The sequence below is a fragment of the Harpia harpyja genome, chromosome 6 (assembly GCF_026419915.1).
Source record: "Harpia harpyja isolate bHarHar1 chromosome 6, bHarHar1 primary haplotype, whole genome shotgun sequence".
Taxonomy (NCBI): Eukaryota; Metazoa; Chordata; class Aves; order Accipitriformes; family Accipitridae; genus Harpia; species Harpia harpyja.
This window is the reverse complement of record NC_068945.1, coordinates 67897788-67922968: the sequence shown is the minus strand read 5'-3', so window position 1 is coordinate 67922968 and position 25181 is coordinate 67897788. Positions and strand designations below refer to the sequence as shown.

The 25181-nt window shown below is 45.9% G+C and overlaps 1 protein-coding gene across 2 annotated transcripts in view; it reads left to right on the top strand.

The window, feature by feature from the left end:
- The window catches only part of PLXNA4 (plexin A4), a 461691-nt gene that overhangs the window by 51796 nt on the left and 384714 nt on the right, over positions 1-25181 (top strand). For both annotated transcript variants that reach the window (XM_052790137.1, XM_052790138.1), the window contains exon 3: positions 350-532. In XM_052790137.1, the coding sequence (XP_052646097.1) occupies positions 350-532 (183 nt within the window). The remainder of the gene's footprint in view (positions 1-349; positions 533-25181) is intronic.

The following is a 25181-nucleotide window of genomic DNA, read 5'->3' as shown; positions in this document are numbered from 1 at the left end:
TAAGTTTAAGACATTTTCAGCAGACTTTGACTTTGATTGCTAGGTCTTGACCGGTGAAACTGACTGGTAAAGCAGTAGGAAAAAGGCTTAAAGTAATGTATCCTGCTGGGCTGTCATTCAAGAGAAGCAAGTTTCCAGTTCTCCTTCTCTCTGTAACTCATCATGCAACTTTGGACAAATTTTTTTCCACCTCTGTATTTCTCTAGTCCTGCCAGCGTCATTGATTTGTTAGCCTGCATAAATTATAGGCATGTTATGCAATGGTGTCCCTGCTTGGATGGATAATTCCCAAATGGCTAAAGAAGTAGCAGCTTCATTTTTTTTACACTCTCTTTCTTTTTGTTTATAGCTGTTAACAATTGATGACAATTTCTGTGGCCTGGATATGAATGCCCCCTTGGGAGTATCATCCATGGTGCGAGGGCTCCCCATTTTCACTGAGGATGGAGACAGAATGACATCTGTGATTGCCTACGTCTACAAGAACCACTCCCTGGCTTTTGTGGGCACCAAGAGTGGGAAGCTCAAGAAGGTAAGACCTAATGTGGTCCTCTAACTCGGATTTTCATGTTCTTGTGGAGATCTGCAGTGTTGCATTGAATGCGAGCGCAGTCCTTATCCTAAGGTACATCACCTCTTTTGAGGACAGGAAATGTTTAGGTTAGCAAAAAACTGTGTTTCACCCTTGAGGGATAGAGCTGATGTGAGAGAGGATAAAATCCTTCTTCCAAATTGTTGTTCATCAGCAAATGAATGTTTCTGAAGTCAAACCACAGACCCAGCCACAGACGGACTTCATGCAGTTTACATCCAACAGATTTTTTTGTGTTCAGACCGTCTCTAATTAAGTAGTTGATCACAGGGTATCTGTGCATGTTAGAGAAAAACTGACTGCAGCTGAAGTTTGTTAAGAAACAGGATTCATGCTCTGGAGATCTTTCTTCAGAGCAATGTGACTGGACTGTGATTTGACCACGAGCCCAGCATGGGATTAGCGGTTGCTCTGTTTAGGTCAGGCTGGGTACTTGTACTGAAGGAAGAGCGTTTTCATCAAAAGCAAGCTGTGTCTTGAACGATAATGAGCATTATGTTTATGGTTGACTCCACATAAACCCAAATACAATGAAGAGTGTATTTACGTTCCTCACTGTGCATTTTCACTAAAAATATGCCTGTTGCATGGCTGTAGCTCTGTAGTTTGCCATGTAAGGCAATAGTAGAGAGGCTTGAGAGATGGAAGCTGGGAATCATCCACCTGTGGTTTTCTCAAGGCAAGAAGAGTTTTTAGAAGTGACCTTCTCATGCTAATGACGGGCACCGCCTCCATTCCAACTCCGATGTGCCAGTCTGACAATGTTTGTCTGAATGCTCAGCCCAGGAGTGTTACTAAATATCGTATATGCAAGGAGATTGTGGCTTTGCCATAATAATGGAAATGGGTGAGAAGCTGGGAAGGCAGGTGGGGCAGAGCCTTGGGGGTTGGGTTGGGTGTTGATTCCTCTTTGAATTCCTTTTGCAAATAAAAACTTTGAAGTTGGGGAGAGGAAGGTGCTATGAAAAGGTGACCCACTATGGCTTGTGTATAGGATGGAGAGAGCAGACAAGGGGAAGGGAGTAATTTGTTGATGGATGCTTGAGGAAGGTCTGAAATCTTTGGTTTTGTTTCTCTACCTGTTTCTTCACTTAAAAAGAAAATCAAGGTTGTAAATTCAGATGGCATTGCCCCTGTGCTGAGGGAGGTCCTGCAAGGGGAACAGGATCCTGCCCGCTGGCAAATGTCTCTGGCTTTGTTCAACAGAGGAAAGGCTGCTGATGGTTTTGAAAAGAGAATTTTTTTTTTTAACAGTCTATTCAGGCATGTGGAAAAGGAGCCAAATTGTTTTTTAAACAGTTGTAATAAAAATAATCTCCTCCCCTGACTAATTAGGTTTTGCTTCCCTGTCATCTGTGATATCATAATAAACTGTTTAGTTCTCTAGTCAGTCTCTTGAGGAGGGAAAAATGGGGTAGCTGAGATCTGAATGGTAAATATCCAAAAGACCTAAGCAGTTAAGAATGACTGCTACTTCCCTGCACTCGCAAGCTTTTGGTTTTTCTTTTGGCTTCAGGAGAAGCAAACTCAGACACAGCTCTGTCTTTGCCTTTACAGGTCACATTGCAGAATCCAAGATCTAATTCCTTTTAATAGGGGAAAATAGGAGAGAAAGCTTTTGGTGTCTTACGGAGTGTGGTAGAGAGCGGGGACAGCCTTATAGGGTAAAGAATGAGAAGAGGGGAGCTGAACTGGCTGATGTAATTTGAGAAAGCTTCATTTTATTCCCTTTTTCCTAATGTGCTGAATATTCTGCCTGCGGTAGTTACTGCATTGGGTCCGTGTGTCAGAGCAAAGCTGGAGTCTCGGGCTGAGATCTTCCTCGGCTGAATAAGTCTCCACCAGGGGGGCAGAATGCAAAGAAAAATGGGGCTCCCCTGAACACATGTGGTTGTTTTGGGCCAGTTGATCCAAGCTCCTGGAAACTTTCAGTTCCTGCAGGTTCAGCCCCATCCTTGCTGTGACTTCTGCAATCACTGACTCTCCTCCACACACTGCCTTCCTCCAAGGCTCCTGAGGGTATCCGAGCTCAGGACACCAGCCTCTTTTCCCCTCTGGGTGCCACACAAGGCCAGGTTGGCACTCAGGATTTTCACTTGACATTCCTTGGCCCCTGCCAAGACTTCATGGGCCTTTTGAAGCTTTGTTTTCTATCTTGGCTTATCAGTCGGTGCTTTTTGAATAGGAAGCACTGCATTGGTATTACGACTCCAGCATAATCCATTATGTTAGCATGAAGTTTGATTTATGTTTAAAAAAAAAATGCCTATGGGTAAATTGGAATAACCTTGGTAGGATTAGATGAAACTCCATGTTCCAGTGGACAAAGCCCAGGAGCTGTCTTTTTTTCTTTTTTTTTTCTTTTTTTTTTTTTTCTGCTTGGTGGGTCCTACCATGCATGGTACGTACTGCTGTTTCTCCTGGTGTAGTGCAGCTACTCGGTCAAGCTGCAGTGAAGTATTTTGGAAAGCATGAAGAGAGGAATTAGGAGATTATCTTCAAGATAGCAGGATCTACTCAGTTGTTGGACAACTCGCTGCAAGTAATTACAAGATGGTTTTGGAGAAACTTTCCTTATTTTTCCTGTAGTTTCAGTTTTTTTCTCTGTGTGTGTATTTTTATATGAAAGTGGCAGACTGTATATCAGATTTTGATGTATGCAATCCATGAATACTCTGCAAAATACCCACAGTCATAAAGCAGTATCTGTTAGTTGATATACAAATGTCACATATGTCAAAGGAATTTATCCGGTGGCACACACAACTGAAGCAAAATATTGTGCTTTACAGGAACATATCATTAAAATGAAAACTAGCAGCATATCAGGAATCTGCCCATGTAACCAAGACAACAAAGACAGAAACAAAAGGAAAAACCAAGACAGAGATAGGGTAGGAAAAGAATGAGTGAAACAGAATGACAGGGTTGGCCCCAGCTATTTCACTGCCCCAGGCAAAATACATTTTGCAACCTTCGCTCATTCACATAGCTACATGTGCAGACCAACAGGAAGGCACTGAATAATGTGCTGTAGAAATACGCCCTCCAGTTCTGTTGGCTTGTCCACAGCACAGCCTGGCCCTGCAGAATGAAAATATAAATAGGATAAAAATGCAGAGCCTGTCCGAATCTCATGTATAGAAACCAGTGCCCTTGGATTACAGGCCTGATGGGTGCTGATGGCGCCTTGGGGGATGGAGAAGGGTGGCCCAGGGATGAGTGGGTTGGGAGACAGCGGGGTTCAGTTCTTTGCTCTACCAGAAACTTCTGGTGTGCCTCCGTACCTCATTTTCTCCCCTGTAAAGGGTAGGAAATATTTTGCTTGCTCAAAGTAGTGCTGGAGAAAATGAATGCCCTAAAGGTTGTGAGGTGTGTGATCGTATCAAACAGCTAAACTAGACAAATTGGATGGGATGGAAAACCAGCTCCGGACCACTTGTGGGCATTAAAGATCCTGCGGTACTTTTTAATGAGAATATTTCATCTTGCAGCGCTTTGGTCAGATACCAGTATCTGTAATTACCTCCTGTGCTGGCTGGCCCATGGTGTTCCCCGTCCTTCCGTAAGGAGTTGGTAAGCATTGCCGCAGCTTTAGTATACTCCAGGGTGCCTGGTGGGCTTCGTTGGCAGAGCGAGCTCCCACGTACAACAGGAAGTGCTTCAAACAAAACCTGTGGCTGAAAGTCAAGCAGCACCCCTATGAATTTTTAGTGATTGTTTTCAGGAGATAGGAAAGCCTCACTTGAGTTTAACGAATGTCTGTTTTGTCTTGCTACAAACAGTAAACCATCAGGAAAGGGAGTTATTCTGGGGTATGGGCTTCCTACAAACCACTTTGCTGTAAAACAGCCGGGTGCTGAAATCCGCTGGCTTTTTTTTTTCCTTTGCACGCTTTCTCATTACACGCTTAGCTCTTCACTCTGGTGGCAGGAGAAGGCTAGAGATGTACCCATGGAAATGCTTTGCACGGTTTAGTATGCTTGTTTTGGATTTTTTTTCTAGCGTGTCTGGCCAAATTATGTGCCACTAATACCTGTCATCACTAAGGGAGCGTAGCAGTATTCAGTATTCCTTGTATTCCTTCCCTAGGCATTTAATTTATGGGTCATTGCTTTTGTGCAGATAGTTTCCAGTCAAAGAAATACAACTTACCTGCAATTGTTCTGTGTGTAGATGCAGGTATAAAGGGTGATTTGAGTTTACAGATGTCAACCTGGGAGCAGCCCTAGGAATTGCACTTCTAACCAAACAAAGCTCTTTGTCCATTTTGAAATGTTTATTTGAAAACTGAGTAGTAGTAATTTACATTTATTTGAAACTTCCCCATAAGAAATATTTTTTTTTATTCCATCAGAATATTTCATTCAAAGCCTCTTCTATGCTAAATTCCTTGCAGAGAAAGAAATTTGGCTTAAAACTCAATTCTTTCACTCTGTGGCCTGTATTTCATTTTTCATAAAATCCCATCAGTTTGAGGTCTTTGAAGGTCTTTTTAGGTTTGGACTGCCATTTGGGGTAAAGGTTTTCATTCAGATCAGACGGCTCTGAAAACTGGCCAGCACTTCCCACCAGGTATCACCTCTATTTAGTAGAAAATTCTCAGTATCGACCAGTTTCATGAACCACCCTCTGGATTATCCTGAACCCTTGAGACCCTGCTTTCTTTGGAACCAGAGACAAAACACCATGGGGAGATTTTTAGATCTGAGAGCTCGGATTTACAATTCTCATTTTGGCCCATCTCACAGTTGTGTTGGGGAAGGCTGGCTTTCTTGGTTAGATAATTGGATTGGAAAGTACATGCAAGTCCGAGCTCCTGCTGGTTTCTGGCTGCATAGCTGTGGCTACCCTGTCCCATCAGCCGGCTGACAGCTCTCCTGGTTGGATGCTACAGTGCTGTTTACAGCTCGCCTGCCTCAGAAGAGGGAGTGGGAATCGCTGACAGCTATTGAAAGAGTCAGCCTGCGGCTTGGAGAAGATGCACCTTGGTCTACAGTAGTGTCAGGGCTGCTTCAGGAAGGTAACCCTGAAGGACGCCCAAACCTGCAGCCCTATTATCATCACTGATAGCGCTGATGGGTCCTCTTGCTATAGTTGTTGCCCCCTCACATGTGGGGTGAGATCCCTTCCCAGAGCAGGGTTCATTCTGTTTAGTAGGAGAGAGGAGCTGAATCCTGGTGGGACTGGCAACATGTCAGGTCCTTCCACAAAGCTGGTTTGCTCTCAAGTGCCATGAGTGGGCAACAGAGGAATAAAAGGGAGCTTTTCATGAAAAAAAAAATTTGAGCAAGGTAAAAGACTGCAAGAGATGGGCAGACACCCACAGGTAGCAGAGGTCTGAGCGGGTTGGTGGTACTGTGGTGTACCCACATGGAGAGGAGTGTCTTCCTTTTCTCCTCCGATACCTAACCTCCCATCCAAGGAGCTAGAGCTAATGAGAGAGCCCTGGGTTTGCCATGCACAGGTTTGCAGTCTCACGATAACTGCAGGCAAAGACAGACATCCTCACTGTCTCTCCAGGTGAGAGGGTTTCTGAATACACACAAGACAAGAAACCCTGCTCAGTTTTGATATTCCCTGGAGGGTATTCTGCTGCTGACAGCTCTGTGCAAATGTCAGCAGGGAAACTCAGCTTCCTTCTCCTTCCCTCTGCTGCTTTGAAAGAGTCAGGGTTTTTTAAAATTTTATTTTTTCCCCACCTGTTTGGCAAGTGGACTTGACTGCTCTGAAAACATGCTGTAGAGGGTCTGGCTCCTGCTGGGAAGCTGGTTTCTGCAAGAGGGGTTTGTTCGTCCTGGTGTCTCCTCGCAGCTTCCTAAATCAGCAGGAGTCCAAGTGCTTCACTCGCTTGTGATGGAGCGATACCGCTTCCCATCTGTATTTGATGTCTGTGAAGGCTGCAGTTGTCTACATTGTCCTACATTGATATACAGTCCCTCTTTGAGAAGTTGTTGCCAGTTTAGATGTCTGAAGAGTAGTTCAGTTTTCTGGCCGTAGCATTCGGAAAGCTGTGATTTTGGTGGCTGTGGTCGACTTGGCACTTGATGCTCATGTTGGTGTACTGGCAGGCAGCCCTGAAAGGGGTGGTGATGGGAATCTATGTGGACATTGGGCAGTGACACCCATTTGTACTGGGCCATGTAAAGCTCATTGGCTGGCAATACTGGAGTCCAACATGACCTAAAAGTGTTGGGTGATCAGATACTATCTCCATGGGTGAAATCAAAGATGCAGGACTTGTGCATCCCGGTCGTAGGCTGCTGTTCTGTGCTTTCTCTCTTCCCCTGCTGCTCTGAAGTCTTGTGGGTGGCTGGGCATCTTTCTGTTGCACTTCACCTTTCACCGGCTAGAGGTCAAATTAGGTGGGAAGCAGGTTCCCTTGTGCGTCTGTTCATCCCAGAGCTGCAGTCTGTTGGGAGGATTTGGCTGAACAGCAGGGCTGCTGTCCAGAGGGACCGAGACAGGGTGGAGCAATGGGGTTGACAGGAACTCATTTAAGAAGAAGTGTTAAGTCTTGCACCTGGAAAAAAGTGACCTCTTGCAACGATCCAGGCTGAGGACTGCCTGGCTGGGGAGCAGCTCTCCTGAAAAGGAGCTGGGGATCCTGGTAGACAGTAAGTTGCACATGAGCCATCAGTGTGCCTGTGCAGCAAAAGAGGCCAACAACATCCTCAGCTGTACAAATAGGGTCATTGCTAGTAGATAGAGGGGAAGGTGATCATCTTGAACTCAACTGCTAGACCATATCTAGATACTGTGACCAGTTTTAGGCCCCTCAGTACAAAAAAGATGTTGGTCAACCAGAGCAAGTTTAGGAGAGGGTGAAGAGCTTGGCCAGGAGCTGGAGAACCTGCCCTGAGAGGAGAGGATGAGAAAATTATCTTATTCAAGCTGAGGAAAAGAAAACTTGGAGGGACCTAACAGCAGCAAGGGGGTTATTGAGAAGGTGGAGACAGGCTCTTCACACTGGTGAGTGGTGGGAGGATGTGAGACAGCAGGCATAAGTTGACATGAGGGCACTTCCAACTGGATATAAGGAAAAGCTTTTTCCAATGAGGACAGGCAAGCATTGAAGCAGGTTGCCCATAGAGGTTGTGCGGTTTCCACCCCTGGAGGTTTTCAAGGCCTGAATGGACAAAACAATCTGGTCTGATCTCACAGCTGACCCTGCTTCGAACAGGAGGTTGGACTAAAGACCTCCTGAGGTCCCTTCCAACCTGGGTTACCCCATGATCCATCCTCTGCTGCAAAACCCTGTGCCCTAAACCCCATCAGAGGGCCTGTATCCAGGCTTTGCTGCTGAACTGGTGCAGCTGACACTTGTTTTAAATACTTAAAATACCCACTAATTGCTCTGTCACTGCAGGTGGGTGCTTAGCCTCTCACACCCCGCATTTCCATTGCTTTGGGACTTCCAGCTACAACTTGTCAGTGTAGCACACTGCAGTTAACTGGCTGCAGTATCTAACTGCAGTAGGAAAACTCCCTTTTTTGTCTGCTAGGAAGGTTGCTGTTCCAGCAAGAGTTAGAGCCTGCTTTTTTGGTAGAGAGCAATTAATTTTCCGTGTCTCTCCCTCAAGTACTCCTCTCTGCTTTCTGACTACTCAGCAATCTCTGTGCTGGTGTGCAGGGTTTGGCTGAGTTGTATTTTTGCTGGGTGTCTTGCATACATGTGTTGAGTGCTGTTCTTTTTTTGGAGGTTCTGGTTTAACAGTGCCTCAGAGTCTTGTCGGAGATGGGATCTTGTGATCGTGCAATGAGATTTGCAAATGACTGTTTAATCCCTCCGGATTCTGCACCAGTGGTGCTGCACTGTGCCTCTTTATTTCTGACTCCAGTAGAAGTAATGGGCTCCAGCGGACCCATTGCAGCAGGGAAGGCAGCAGGTTGTACCGTCATCTCTTCAAACTCTTCCTCTAAGAAGCTGCAGCTTCAATTTGACGGGCTTCCAGTCCCAAAGCAGCTGAGCTGGATATCCCTCCAGTGGGCTGAGGATGCATGCTCTGCAGGCAAGTGGGATGTTAGTGACAAAAGCAGATGCAAAGGGACAGATAAGAATGTCCTGCTGCAGGTTACCTTGCTGAAATCCATGGGACCTGCAGCCTCCCAGGGGACAGTTTGCAGTGATGCTGGTTGTCACTTGCCTTGTCGTGGCTGGTGATTTTCTGCATGGTGTCAGTTGCTCTGTGCAAGATGTGGAGTATTCAGGCTGCAGTACCTGGCATGGTTGTGCTGTTGATGGAAACCATGCAGGGTTGGGATATAAGGAAAAGCAGGTATGTCCTCGTGTCCCCCCCCCGCCCCCCCGCCAGGTACTTCTGTTTGTCCCTCTGTTCTCTAAGAAGTGCTCTGCATGGGACATTAGGTGATCAGCTTTAGTCTTCACCTGCTACTTCTGCTCTCCAGGGTGACAAAGAGGTTATTTAACTCCCTATACACTCCATATAATGCCCGGACAGATGCCCAGCCAAAACGACTCTTGTCATTCCTTCCTCCTCTCTATCCCCTTCTCTTTTGACTGGGATAATGACTTTTCAGGGAGCCCTTGAAGTGCCTCTTGCATACGCCTTTGATTTGAATGCCTTTTGCCTGCTGACCCTTCTTACGGGGAGTCGGCTTAAGTGAGGTTCTCCTAATTAGTTTTGCTTTAATTTAATCTTTTGAAATAATTTTATCAAAAAGAGGAAACCTTCTACTCAGTCCCTCACTTTATCAGCTTGTTTTCATGCATGGTCTCTGGGTTTATTTCTCTATTTCCCTTGTCTCTAGATAGGACATCATTTGCATATTTGATTAAGCTCCATATGTTATCAGGGAGCCAGTTGAAAGAACAGCAAGTCCCTGATAAGGCACTGTGCATCCGTCTCTTCCTTTCACCATCCTCCACTCTTATCCCCCTCACCATCCTGCAGCCGTATCAGTGTCCAAAATCACCTCTGCAGTCTGTCTCACCTCCTCCTTCTCCCTTTGGCCAGATGACTGATCTCTGGTTTGGCCGCAGATAGGCATTGATGTAGACATCACAGTTTGACAGCTCTTGTGTTTAGGAAGGAAGCAGAAAGGGTGCAGAGGATGGGAAGCAAGTGCTGGTGAAGGTGTAAACCATGACAGTGAGGTCCAGATTCAGTTTCCTGCTCTCTCTGAAGCCCTTCACAGGATCCTGTTGTGCCTATAGGGTATGTGTTGCATGAAAGCTGCTTTTTCCCACTGTTCACTCATTACGTTGTCCAAGGCTTTGTTGAGTCTCAGCTGGACTATTTGCTGCACGTATTTGCTGCAGTCTGGACTGACACCTTTAGCTCATCTCCCAGGTGCTAGAAATGACTGCTGTGCAGAGACAACAGGGTAGGGTCAGAGTGGCTGAAAACAGAATAGCCATGGACAAAGAATTTTGAAATGTGTTTTAAAATGTGCATACGTATATGGGTGTGCATGTAACACATGTTGCTTAAAAGTTTAAACTCATGCCTTCCAGGCTTTGTTCTCTGGCTATTGCTCTGTGAAAACAATTTGCCTTAAATAGTTTTCCCAGCCCACCTCTAGGAACCCTTTAATTTGAAATAAGTTGTGGATACCCCTGAGGAAATGTAGGGAAATGCTTAGTTTCACAGTAATTTTCTCCTCCCCACCACTGATGTTTGAGCTGGGGGGAAGGCTTTGCTCAGTTTGTGACCCATAGCTGGGCATCTCTGGAGGTGATGGGAGGCCCAATTCCTGGCCCGCTAAAGGCAGGGTGGGTTCATAACAGCAAACAAAAGTAGTGTAATTAGCCATGCTACTGGAGTTGGAGAAGGGACCACAGCTTGTGTAAGGTGGCCTTGGTTATTCAAAAAGAGCCTTCCCCTCAACTGACATCCAAAGTGTATGAACAAGAGGTTTGATTTATGAGCCAGCTCTTAATTAAAAGGCAAAAAGGAATGTGCCTCCTTGCGTTAGGATAAGTGACTTTGGGCTTGAGCTAATTTGAAGAGCCTTTCTCCACCTCTTCCCTGCACATACCCGACTCCCCGGCATGCGGCAGCCCCTTGGCATCAGAGTGGTGGTTGTTAAAACCCCCTAATGGGTTCACGTCATCTGCATGTCCACCCCTTGTGAATGCTGCTGGTGGTGTTTCTGAAGCCAAGAGAAGGAAAGCAGAAATAAAATCCCCCCCCCGTTCCTCTCCAACTTGATCTCTTCCCCTCGTGCTTCTTTCATTTTGGTTTAATGACTTTGGCTTGCTGTGCTTTATCATCTCTCTCTCGTTTCGTCTTGGTGGCAGCCTGGCTTGAGAGCAGTCAAGCTTTGATGGATTGCTGGTTGTTGGACTCGTGTGTGAAGCTTGGGGGGAAGCGTGAGAGAGTTGTGCTGGTTTTTGTAGACCCCAACCCATATGGTGTCTACGGGAGTGAAGACGTGTGTTGCTATACAGGATTCAGGGATCTGTTCCTGCTTGGTCTGACACTTGTCTGTTTGGTTTTTTGTTTGTTTTGTTTTTCCTTTTTTCCTCCAAAACCCTGTCAGTAGCCTTTCACCTCTCCTAAATGAAACCATATGAAAGAGCTGCAGGTTCCTGGCCCTTTCTGAAATTCAAAAAGCTATCATTGCTGGGCGAGGACCGAAGGCTGGACCAGGACAGTTAATCAAAGCTGCAGCTCCAGCAAGGTTCCCCTGGGATGCTGTGCCCAGGGTGACCAGAAAGCATCTTGCTAGCTGTGATAGTGGTAGCTAACCTTCGAGATTTGACCGTAACCTGACAGTGTCAAATCTAGGTTGATGTCAATAATGCCTTTTTCATGAACTTGACTGTCATTGCTTGGCTTTCTTCATACTGGCCAGTGTTACACCAGCTATGACCCCAAGGCTGATTCACCTCCTAAATTAAAAGCCATTGGGTTGGAGTGGTATTTCAATGCGAGACCCCAAAAGGAAATAAATGTGCTAGCTGGGTTGGTATTCTTACTTGACTAGAGACACCAGGACTGCGTTAACGGAGATATCCCTTTCATGGGACACGTCCCATGGAAGATCGCTCCTGGTAATAGTTGTTGTTGTTCTATATCAGCAGCATTGCATCAAGTATGTGCCAATGCCTCCGAGCTGGGATCCCCCTTGGTGCAGTGAGCCTGGATGTGTGTGTTGGAAACAAGTCGAGCACTCCCAGGCTCCAGTGGGACATGGGTTGGGAGCCTGGGGGTGCCAAGAGAAACAAAGTCTAGAGAGGAAAGTTGGGAGCCAGTCATCTGTGGGTTTCAGCTCTGGTTGCACTCCGTCATGCTGAACATGTTCTGCTGATGATTCACAGGGCTGGGTCACTTTGGATAACAAAACAGGAACTCCTAAGGGACTTTGGTGGGTTTTGGAAGCTTTGCTGATTATTGTTTTTCTAGCTGATGTGGTACGTTGGCAAAGGACCCCACCACACTCTTGTATCTATGGCATCCTGGAAATGCAAACCGCTGTTTCTACTGCCGGCTGTGCTGGTATCCCACCCTGCTGGGATGCTCATGGCTGTGGTCTGGAGTCATCTTTCCTTTTGACTTCTTGGAACTTTTTTTTTGAACTAAGGCTGGCAATAAATTCCAGCGATGTCAGGGAAAAGGTTATCACCAAGACTGGCAGAGACCTTGTCAAATGAATTTTTCAGAACCGTTCTGATGAAATCTAATTAAACATAGTGACCAGCACTGTGCAAATCTCCCTGTGCTTGCCTCGTATGTCATATGGCTGATTAAGGCTGGGTTATCGGGGGGAGTTTATGACTTGTGATATCTGCTGGGGTGGATGTGGTTTCACACGCTACAGGCACTTTGATCTTTCCCTCACTGCTTACAAGTTTCTGTGGGTTTCTCTTGGATTTCATATGCAAACGATGTATCTTCTTGGGGTCTAAGGGAACATATTGATGATACAGCTAACCTGAGCGATAAGGACATGTCGTGCACACTAATGCGTTTCTCCTGCCCTTCAGACAGCATCTCTGTGTTGGTAAGTGATAGGACCTTGGCATCTTGTTAGAGTTGAATATTTGTCTGCCTCTTACAATGAGAATAACTCATTGTGTTGCTTTCTTACAGAATGAATTTTACAAAAAGAATAAATAAAAAAAAAAACAAACCCAGACCTGTGCCAAATCAAAACTGATTGCTTCTCTGTCCTTTTTTCAACAAAACAAACAAACCTCCAAAGCTCTGAAAGTGTAATGGTCTATGAAACAACCACTTATGGTTATTTGACTTCCTCACCTCCCCTTTTCTCCTTTTTTTTTTTTTTTCCACCTTGTTTAATTAGCTCTCTTCTTACAGGTATTTCTACTGTGAGATGGAAAAGTCAAAATCTTTTGATGCTTTCAAGCCCCTTCTCCCCCATGTGACGATGTCAATTAATTCCCCAAACCCCACCTAAATTCTGAACTTTTAGCTAATTTACTATTCATGGAGAGAAAGGAAATGTTTCCAAATTTGTATCTCTCTGTTTTGCTTGCACGTCTATCTTAGCATGCAATTTATGGAGAGGTGCAAGATCTTATGAGACTGCTGCGTTTAGGCTCTTTGTTAAACTTCTTTTGCCAGGTTAGCATTTTTATCTGCTTGGAAGCTGGAGAATTGAACTCACTTGGGAGCCCCAATAGTGAAATAAATTATCATAATATAGTGGGAAAAGAAAAGATTTTAGGATGGTGTGTAGTGCAGGGCTACCCTGCTGTATTACAACTGTTCATTTAGAGATGTAATATGGCTTTGGGCTACATGACTGAGATATTTTTATTTCAAGGGAAGGGGGCTGCTTGGGCTGGGGAAATGCAGGTAAATGTAACACCTAAATACTGAAAGTCCCAAATGCATCCTGACAGTAATCGTTAGTAACTATAACAGTGAGCTAAAGCTGAGCATTGATTGTTAATTCATGATTTTTCAGCCAGTCTCTTGTTTTTAGGGGAATCTGACTTTTTTAGGGGACTGGTAGTGCTGCGAAGCAGTGATAGGGGGCAAGAGATTAAAAGACCTGTTGCAATTAGTCTTCCAGTATTCTGCCTTTAAAAAATTGTCAGCGTAATGCATGTACGTGCAGATGCAGGACCATCCACCAAGGTGTTATATGCCCCACTGTGCTAAAAAGGATTTACCTTTAGGGGAACCTGCTAGGGGGAATCTGAGCTCTACCTGTCCTGCAAAGCTCAGAGCAGTCCCAGGTTGCGATGGAGCAACGGTCAACAGGACCTGAATAACCACAAACTCATTACATTACCATCTGCCAATGCTTAAGATATCAGTATGGATATTATGGTTTGGGTTCCGCCCCCCGGATTTTCATCTTGATCATGCTTTGCAGCCCCTGCTTGTCTCCTGCTCTGTGATGTAGCCCAGGCTACCACCGTACTGCTTTCTTCCCTGTTAAGGAAATCTCAGGCGCTTTCCTCTTAAAGCTCACACTGACTTTGTCATGGAAGTGCTGCCCTTCTTGCTGCAGAAGGCAAGCCCCGCTAGGAAAGATGATATCACTGGCATAAATATCCACCAGCCATCAGGCCCCTTGTCCATGCCAGGGATGCTCTGGCAGACTCTGATGTGACTTACTTTCTATGTTTTCTCAATTCTGTCAGTGGCAGGTGATTTCATTAACTGCTCTTTAATTGCTTGCAGAAAGCCTAGCTACTATTTGTTTGTTTTCACTCTCCTGATGGAAACATGGCCCCAGGATACACAGATCAGCCTTGCCACCTGGTTTCTAAACCTACTTCTATATTTTTTTATTATTATTTCATAGAGCTGCAAGATTTGGAATTACTGTGGAATTCCCAGAAAGTTCAGTTTCAGGGTTTCAGCCTAGGGTGCTATGGTAGGATTTGCTCTCAGTTATGTTCCCTGTGTGTTCTCTGGATGATCTTGGACTCATCTGTCCTCTCTCCCTATTTCTCCTGCAGTTATTAAAATGAAGAGGGGAGTGGGAAGAAGTTGTTTGGGAAAGGACTGAGTTCCTCCCTGAACACCGTCTGGACTGGGGATGGTGTCTTAGCGAGGTTTTTTCCCCACTATCCCAGTCACTGGGATAGTCAGTGTGTATTGCTCCTGGATCTTCCTCACATCTGCTGCATCTTATGGACAGCGTATGACCCCATTTCCTCTGCTGTCTTGTCCTCTGGCCCCTTTCTTCCAACAGCTACCTTGCCTGACTGTCCTTTCGACTTGCTCTTTAGGACAGTTCAGTTTTCCCTCCTCCATCCCTTTTGTTCCTTACCCATAAGTAGCTTCCTTCAAGCCTCCACAATTTTGTTCCTGCTGGATGGCTCTTTGGCCTTGTTCATCTTGGATGTCCAAGATCTAAGCCTGAGACTAAAACATAAGAAGCCCGAGTTCAGTTCCTGCTCTGCCTCTGATTTTTATGGACTCACCTCTTGGAGGGTGGGGATTCATCTCATTAAATTTAGATATGTCTATCCACAGGAGGTATTGTCAACGCCCTTTCCAGTCCAGCGAGAGAAGTCAGACCTTTTAGGACACAACGCATCTCATCCTGCAGGAGACTGAAATCGCCCTAAAATAGGGCAGATGAATTGTGTCCTAAATATGTCTTTTTCTCTCCATTAACAATAAAGGGTTAGCAACAATAAAGTTGCTGAGGGCAACTTGTTCAGATGTAAACACCCCCTGTATCTCTGCTCCCTGTCTGTAAGTGACAGTAATGGTGTTTCCCTGCATTGTCAGGGGTCTCGTGAACAATTAGTGGTTGCGAGGTGCTCCAACATTATCATAATAGAAAAGCTCAGTGCAGGGTTATCTTATGCATGATTTTCCTGCTGGAATTTGATGAATGTGCTCAGATGGAACCCTTTCTTTTGGTCCTTGGTGCTGTCCTGTATTTTCTTGATTCTAAGGCAGGTGACTTATCTGATGTCTACTATGAAGCCCAGATGCCCTTACCTGGCCGAGCAGTGGCCCATGTACCTAAGGGTTGCAGAGGATATCTGGAAGATAGCTTGAGAGTGGGAACACTGGGATGCAACATAAACTCATATGGTTTAGGAAACAAGAGGGGCTGCCAACAGACCCAGCACGTGTGCACCCCTAAGTGATTGATTCTTTTTGATACGAATGCTCCCTAAACTGCTAAAAGCTTAGGAAGAAAACTTTAGGCTCGTTTAAAAAAGAAAGGGAGCCTGCAGAATTTATGGTATCTGCAGTGACCGGGGGCACTGCCAGCAAATTCAGAGAGTTACAAGTGGATGAGCAGGCTGGTCTCTCATTGGGATCACACATCTGACAGTCACAGCGATCCTGGGGCTGGCTCTGATATTATCCCGGTGAATTCTGCTGCTGCACGTGGGCAGGGCATCACATTGCCATGCACCAGCACCACATGATGTGATGGGGCACACTTCAACAATGTATTTTGGAATGCCCAACATACTTCCATGTCATTTGGAGACTCAAGTTAGCAGGATGGGATGGATTAAAGAAGAGAGAAAGTATTTAGGCATGCAAAGATGCAATCAAGATACTTGCAAAAGTACTTAAGTGTACAATTCCAGTTGCAGGAGGTCCTTTAACCCAGGAACTTGCAGTCAGAAGGGCACAAGTAACTGGAGCAGGCAGACACTGAAAGGGGAAAGTGTGGAAAGGAGCAAGTTCCTTAGAAGGATCTGAATGAAGTGGAGCAGGTGGTTGATGGAAGGGCCAGATCAGATTGGGGGTGATATACAGAACACGAGGGCACGAAGAGTAGTCAGAAAAAACTCGGTATGACATAATGGCAGAGCAGGAACCCTTGATCTATTCCTGGCTCTGTTGCAGATTGCAGCATGACCTCAGGCAAAACGCTTTCCTCTCTACATGCCTCCTACGCTCTTCTCTACATAGCCTGCGAGTTCTTCAGGGAATGGACTGTCACTTGCAATGAGCACGTCCTGCACCGAGCACAGTGACACTTTGATTTCATCTTGAGGTTTCACAGGCAGCTGAACTGTTAGTTCGAAGCTGGATGTTGTTGGGGTTCAGCTGCTTTCAGATGCAAAACTTCCACTTGCAAGCCTTGGCTGCTGATGTGAGCGCTGGCTCCTTCCATGTGACATCTGCTTGTGCGTTTGTGCAAGGGGTTGGGTTGAGTTCTTTCAACGTGCGACTTTTCTGAGACCCTCATGCATCCCTGATTTCCCCGCCGTGCAGTATGCAGGAATGCCGTGCTTTGGCCTCCCTGCCCCCTCCTAACAGGTTGATCATAAATTAGGTTCTGATGTGGGTATTGAATTTCACTCCAGCTGCTGGAGCTGTGGCACATCTGTGGTCCTCCTGCGGTTAATGGCTTCACAAAAATGAAGCAATAAAGGTTATGATGGCTGTGTTTTAACCTCATGGCCCTCATTTTGTTCGACAGGAGTGTTTCTCGGGAACAGTTAAAAACCCACTGCCTGCATTTTAAATATCTCCCAGTGATGTGCCATCTTTGAGCAGCTTTTATGAAGTGATTTTATTTTTGAAATTTAACAAAGCTGAAGAATCTTTTTTTTTTCTTTCTCTTCTTTTGGTTTTTCTTCAAGGAAGATGAATTGACTCTCTTTAAGATAAACAAACCCATCTCTAAATTATGCTGTGGCTTAACATTTACATACGACAGAGAAGTCAGTGCAAAGCAAAAAGGGAAAGGAAAAAAAAACCAAAACCACTTAGCTTGAAGTCTTCCAGTGTAAGTCTGTAATGCTCTCCGAAGGGATGCAGGCATGCACATGGTGGGGATGATTTCTCTGTAAAGAACAGTTCACAGCTCTGGTCACCAATGAGCCCTTCAAGGGAGAGTGCTTCCTCTCTCTCACGAACCTACTGTCTGTTGTGAAGAACCATGATCATGAAAACTGAGATGTGACTTTGGACACTGAGCTTTTACTGCATCAGAAATGCTGGCTTTTTAGCATGTGTGAATCCTTAGAAATCGAGCCCTTTTCAGGCATCTTCTCCCAGTCCTCTCCTGATGAATACCAGTTCCTTAAAAAATCTTGGCTGTTTTTTAAAGGGAAGTGAAGTCTTGGTGCTCCAACCAAGACTGCTGTCATTTCTGCTGGGTGTTGTGGATGCTACTTAATGTGCCACTCAGAGCTGTAGGATTTGGCTGCCCAGCAGATCAAATCAATAATGTATTTATCCTCCCAGCTCTGCTGACAGGTATGGAAGTGGTACTGTCCCTGAGTTGCAGAGAGAGCAAAACTATTCAGGCTATGTACTTTGATGCCTAAAGTGGATTTACCTGGAAAAGAGGTAGATATTTAATTTTAAGAAAGTGGTCCAGATCACCTCCTAGCCAGGATGTCCTTGTATATATATATATATAGCGGAGTTCAAAGCATCACTTATACCACTCCCTGGAGATAGCTACCCGTCTATTTTTTATGCAAATAACCCAAATGCTTAAAGGGAGAGTCATGAAATGCCTTGCTGGTGCAGACATACTGCAGGGGTATGTGACTCCAGGTGAGATATCGCAGCAGAAAGTCTGAACTTGCACAAGCTACACGAGTTGTGGCACAAGACAGGGGTGAACCTCGAGGTCCCTAGGACGAAAGCAAGATTATTCCCTTAATGAATTATGCTGCTGCACTTGAGAAAGAAGGGCTTTTCTCTGACCCTTTCCACCCTGAATTGTGTTTTACCCCTGCTACGGTTGTACGCAGATCCCACCGTCATCAAAATCTGCTGATAGTGCTTGACGTGCCAAATTCTTGCAGAAAGGCAAGTAAGGCATGCTAGCCACCCGGTCAGAGGATAAACAATCTCTCATTTATTTATTTAACTCGCTTGCTATTAATTGCAAAGGATGACCCTTTGTTCATCTGTTATGAAGCATATTGACTTCCTCTCCACAGGTCTTCCAAGAGACTTGCTGCTTAAGCATGCTGGGCATAAATCCTGAGAGGGGCCCTGGGACAGTTTTTGAGGAACATGGGGTCTGATGTTAGAGCTAATGAGCTTGTTATGAGACACATACTGGTATCTCTAGCGGCTCTATCCTTTGCCACTGTGTCCAGCCTGTCTGCAATTAGGAACAAGGTCTGTGACATTGTGCTTTATACTAAATCTGCAACGAGGCAAAAATGTCTGATTTTCACTGAACATAACAAACTCATGATCCGCAGAGTAAGAACAAATTTTTCTTCTTTATGACTTGAATTCTTTAGAAGTCCCCAAGGACTGACTTTTTAAAATGGGAAGGTTCCCCCCCCCCCCCCCTTTTTTTTTTTTTTTTTTTTTTTAAACAGAGCTGCTGCCCATTTTTCTAGGGATTTAGAAGTCAGAACGATGTTAGCCCAGGTAGTTGAAGCTATAACCCTGGACAGAGTGCTTACGAGGGTGTGTTAGGTAATTGATATTGATATATTGACAGGGTAGAAGGTAAAAGAAGAGTAGCTGGATGGGGATAGATGGGGACACACGGATCTGGGCCCATGTTACCTAATTGTCCAAGATAACTCTTGCACTGTATCTGTAAGAGGTCAGTAGCGACACAGAGTGCAAATCCAAGATGCAAGACCACCCCTGCAAATGGTTCCCTCTTCTTTGCTCATGATCAGTTAAATCTGAGAATACAGGTATGGAGGTGACCTCAAGAAGTCTTTTGATCCCCTCTATCCCATAGGAAAGCTGCTATAGCTAAACCATTCACCTGGGATGTTCAGGTGAACTTGGCCATCGTAGTGTCTCAAGGAAGACCCCTGGAGTCCTGCCTGACTTGGATCATTTCAGAGTGTTGGGTTTGCAAGTTTTGCCCTTATTTTATTTTAAAGAATGTCACAAGCCTGCAAACTCTCTCCTGTGTCTGGGGACACGCTCTTCTGGGGGATTGTCCAGCCGTTGTCAGACAATTCATCTAAATTACCCCATTCATTTCAGTCCTATTCACTCCCTGCGATCCATTATCGTCACCTTTCTTCCCTACCCTTAATATCACCCAAGCTGCTCTTTCTTTTTGCACTGGAAACTTTAAATGGATAGATATGTTAATTGGTATCATTACAACAATCGGTCCTAGTCACCCTGCAATGTGGGTGAATGTTTCATGTTGCCATTTAAATGATGAGGGTTTTTTCTTTTTTTAATGCCACTGACAGCTACTTGTGTTTAATTCATTTTGATTTTGTTAGGAGGGGGATGTTATCAGGATTGCATCATTAAAAATGCATGCTTGGGTTAGTCATGCATGTTTCGTATATCCCTGTGTATGATCCATCATAATTCAACATTAGCCAATGGCGATACCAAGTGGAAAGGGTCTGCTGAGCACACATATAATTCAATTACACCCATGACGTCACACTGATTGGATTCTTAATGACACCTCCAAGCTGTGCCGTGAACAGGGCTGGGCAAAATGAAGGTTTCCACTGAGGCTGCCTCTGCCTGGGAACACAAGGTTTCTGTTACCGCTCCAAATTTGCAGAAGTTTGGATCTGATAGGAACTGGGCAGCTTCTTCAGAGCTGCTCAGCAGCCGGAGCTGAAGGCCAGATGTGAGCCAGGTCAGGCAGCATGGCACGAACCTTGACTGCCATAAGAGTTGTGCTGCTTGGGCTGTCATACAGAAATAAGATGTCCTCCTTGCTGTTGGCTGGTGTTATTAAAGTGCTTTTACCAGTACAGCAGTTCCCGTGGCAGAGGGACAACGTGTTATGCTGCAATAAGTCTTCCTAATCTGGTGTAATTCTGCTCACATTGGAGCACTGGTTTGGTTAAAACTGCCTTCTCATTGATGGGTGATTGTGGAGCAGTGCACGGTGGTATTCCCTGCAGCTGAAAAGGGAGTTAGAAGATGCAACTGGTGGCACCTTTATCCTTTCCTCTTGTGACAGATCCTGACTTAGGATAAATCGGTAATTCCACCTTCCTCCCCCCTCACCTTCACTATGGTCTTTCACCCCATTAATGAAATGAATCTCTCCTTCCCAGAGCCTTCCTGCAGTATACATAAAGAGAAAGTGCCATTCCTGGGGGCCCAGGTGGCACAGGGCAGAGGTCAGGTAACGTAGCAAGGTCCATTATTTTGACAGCAAAGGTGGACTCCCTCCCAGTGGATATTCCTGCTGCTCCAAGCCCTGTGGGATATGCCTCTGACAGCCATCCACGCCGCTCCTCCCTCTCTGGACCGCACAGCAACAAGAAACGAGCAGGGAAAGGGTGGAGGGAGCAAGCAAAGAGGTTGAAATTTGCTTGTTGTTGGGTGAGAAGACCCCTGTTGGGTCAGTGGAGCTGGAGAGGTTGGGATACACGTTGGAGAGAGGAGTGTGCACAGCCCCTTGCTGTTGTCAGCAGCATCTTCTTGAGAGCCAACCTTATCCCCACAGGAATGACAAAGTCTTTGTCATCTGCTTGGACCGTGTGTCTTGCACAGCACCTTGCACGCTTAGATGCTGAGATCAGTTTGGGTATCCTGGCACTGCTGCTTCTTGGTATTAGTCAAGTGGAGCAAGGATCGCTGATGCAGAGTTTTCCTTGATGTTCCTTTTAAAAAAAAAAAAAGGGAAGACTATGCATCCCTCGCTGCCTCTCACTTCAGTGTATTTAATAATAACTTGCTCTCTGTGAGTGCGTCCCATGCACCTATCTGCCTCAGCACTTTTTAAGCTCTAGTGGATTACAACCCAACAGTGGATTATCTCCATTTTATTGGTGCTGGATCACAAGCCCAGAGAACTCAAAAAAATCTCCATTTCAGATCAGGGCCAGGAAAAGAAATCACTCCTGCTTCTGACTCTGAGACCTCTGCTTTAAGCACATGAGCATTCGAACTACCAATCCTATTGATTTTCAATTACAGCTCAAATGGAAGTGGTTGTAGCTTTGTGTTAACCCTCGGGAGACTTTGCCCTGTCATATCTAGTGAGGAGTGGGGGGAGAAATCCTGCGTTGCCCATACTGATGTGGATCTGTGGTCGTGTGGCTGAAACTCACTCCTGGGCAGAAATAGCTTTCACCACAGCTTGTTAAAATAACAAAATCTTTTTTTTATGGGGATGGGTGTTCTTAGATCTGCTGCTGGGGGCAATACACAGGTGTGTGGCATGAAGAAATCATAGCTATAAATACAGAGTTATTGTGGTGTGGTAGAGAGTTATTGTTGGCATGAGTATGGAGTATTTTTAAATTGTGTGAAGAGACTTATTTTAGATGGCAGCTGTGCTGAACCTTGCTGGCATGTTAGGGGTAGTCCTGGCAGAGCTGGGTTAGCAGGCAGAAGGCAGATGAGAAGTTTGAAGCTGCAAAATTCACACCCTTCCTTCCCTGATTTTTAGGTTGGTCAGTGTTTGCCAACCACTACCATGGGCAGGTGGCTGTCAGTGTTCACTTGTATGCACACACATGCTCTGCGTTTCGAGGGTGCTTTCCTCGTTGGATCTCTCAGCTCTTTGCCAAAGCCAGGAAACAACTTGTCTGTTCTCCTGGCTGGAGATGCAAAGGAGTTAAATAACTTGTAGAGGCAGGTTAAGATCGTGGCACATTCCCCGCAAAAAAAAATAAAGATTCAAGGATTATAATTCCCAGCAGCCTAGCCAAGAGCTAGGATGGGTTTCATGAGATTTGGATTTGTCTTGCACTTGATCTGCCCTGAACCACATCTCTGTCCATGCATCCATCCTCTGCTTCCAGACCGATGTATGTGTTTGTTCCATCAGCTTTACATGAGAGCCACTGATTATGTTATTTATAACAGCCTGCCGATTGCCTGCCTGCAGCCGGGCAGCTGGAGCCAGTGTTGGGTTACCATCACCTGCTCCCTTTCCCAGTTCCCCTTCAGCAGGGCTGGATTTCGGACTGGGGTGGGGTGGTGACCCTGAACCCTCGATGACCTTGGCTGTGGGGCACTGTCCTCATCCTCGCCTTCCCCTCAGGGCAGAGCCTGCAGGGAATGAACTGCAGCGAGGCCCCGAAGTATATCCTGTAGGATGCTTTCTGTAAGGACTAAAGGCAATACTCTCCAAGGCAATTTTGTACCTCTACTCCTTTTGCGTTTACCTTAAGCCAAAACCATTTATTTCTAATCATATTACAAATATGCATCATGGCTGGGCAGGAGCGGGGCCTCTTTGGGGTGGGCACTGTGTTGCCCTCTTGAAGATCCAGCAGATCTTTTTGGGGTGCTGCAAATAAATGCTAAGCATTCCCAAATGGTAGGAAGAGAGGTTCTCAGCTAAATGGAAACAGGGTCCTCATGGTGAAGGTAGCTGGTTGCTCTGAGCTGGCAATTTTATCTCACTTATTCTCCCTGGGGGGGAGCAAGCAGTCCTACCTGCTTCTTTTCCATCCGTTATCAGCAGCATCTGGCATTATCACATTTGTTATATCTCCTCCTTACAGTGCTGACATGAGAGGACATCTCCCAGGGTTGTTGACAGGATAAAAGGTACAAAATTAGTAAAACCCCAATGCGTGAGCCTCCTTGACTCTTTCCTTTCCAGTCTGAACACCAGCTTTGCTGTGTCCTGAAGCAGTAAGAACAGCGAAGGTGACCACACTTCTCCCTGCTGCATGAATATTTGCTCATTAGGAGGATGCAAACTCTGATCATGTGCATTAGCACTGCTGGCAATAAGCAGAGGCCAGTGGCCAGGTTAGTATGGAAAAAGAGATGAACTTTTTTTGCAAGGGAGGCTGCTGAGACCACGTTTCTTTCTTTTCAGCCTGAGTGTGCATGCGAGGAGGGATGTGCAGGGGTAACAGAGGTAGAAGGCCTGCAGCTGGATTACACAATCTCTTTCTGTGCTTATTGAGTATCAATTGGAAACAGCTCCCCGCCGTGGCTCTGCTTCAAACCCTTCTGCTTGTAGCTGACTCTGCATCCCAGTGGGAGGCCCTGACTTCCCAGAAGAGGCAGCTACAAGCTGGCCTGAGTTCATAACCTTCCCTCCCTGCCCCTTGCAGCTCCTGGAGCTGTATTGCTCTCTGGAAGAGCAGTGTTACCACTGTGAACTCCCTCCTCCCTCCACCATGCTGGTGAAATGCCCTTTGTAACGCTCCAAGCTTTTGTTTTTTGCATGAGCCGAGTTGGGGTGAACTTGGCGAGACTGCCAGAACATCATGAATAAGTTAGGAGGAAAGCTGTACTCAGTGCTCAGAGCATACACAGGCAGAGAAAGCAGGCCTGGTGCTCAAACGGCCATTTGAGTGCCTGTGTGGTGGCATTTTGCACCCTCTTTACATGCCATACTGGTTGAGAATCGGACCTTTCACATCATCATGAGTCTTCACTGGGCCTGTGTTTCTATAGCCATGGCTGGCATCAGACAAGTGGTCTGCAAATCTCTCCATCATCACCTATGATCATTTTGGTGGACTATCCTGCACTCCAATGTCTAAGAGATCTCTTGCCTCAAACACAACATCCTCAGCCCGGAGAGTTCATGACACAATTTTGTGTCTCTTCAACGCTTCTGCCATCATGGTATCCCATTACTGAAGGCTTCTTCTGGAGTCTGTGGTTCTCCCACTACAAGACAGACATCTTTAAAGGCCAGAGTGGACAGTGTGGTCATCTCATCTCACTGCCTGAACCACCCAACATGCGTGGCCCTGTGACTATTTCTGTTTCTTAAGAGTAGTGATTTTCCCAGGAGTTGCAAAATCTGCAAGGTTGAAATGAAATTTCCCTCTTTGCTCTTCCTAAAATCATTTTTGCAAAAGAATTGCTCAAACGAGGAGCCACCTTTCTCTTTCTGGGAACGTCACTGCTTTCCTCCTACTCACGTGCTTGTGCTTTTTGATTTCTGAAGACCAAGATTTCTCCATCTCAGGGCTGTCTCTGTGTTGATGGACAGCCACGCTTTTCTCTGCTCTCAGCCTCTGATATGTCACTGGGATCTTTTTCATCCTTTTTGCAGTTTATCACTTCTTATGACTCCCCCTATCCCGTTCTTCCTGTATGGCTTTCAGAGTCCCTTGTCACCATGATTTCATTCGTGCTATCCCCAGAGGGTCATTGCCAGTCACCTCTCCGTGGTTATTACTGCACAGCTGAGGCTTTGCAATGAAAATCAAAACTCACTATCTGCTTCATTTCCAGAACTACTGGATTAGCTCCTGATTTCTTCCTTGGCTTCATTTCAAATCAGAGCAGGTCAGGGAAGAAGGTACATCAGTATCCTCTCCAAAATGTGCCCTGCTCCACATCAGAATGACTTTTCTGACCCCACACTGCTACATCAGAACTTGTTGAAGGGCCGGGGAGCAGAGCTCTGCCATGCTGCAAAGAGGAGTAGGACTGGAAGGGATGTCTTGGGTCAAATCCAGGCCCCTGCCATTGCTGGCATCACACGGTGTGATTCTGTTTGCAAACTTTGCAAGCTCCATCCTCACCTTCATTAGCTGCTTCTACTTGCCCAGCCCAAGGGTTTCTCACTGCCCGTGGGTTGGGCAGACTGGTGGTCCCATAGGGCTAGAGGAGCTGGTGCATGGGAGAGACTGGGGCTGAGCTGGATGCTAAACTGAGGACAGGGTTATTCCAGCAACACCCCAGCTGAGCTAAGGACTGGCCTGAGGTAGACCCAGAAACGTGCCTTCTTCAGCAGCTTGCATCCTCTCTGGAGCACAGAGGTGACATCCTAGAAGTTGGGCTAAAGGGACTTTTCTGCTCTG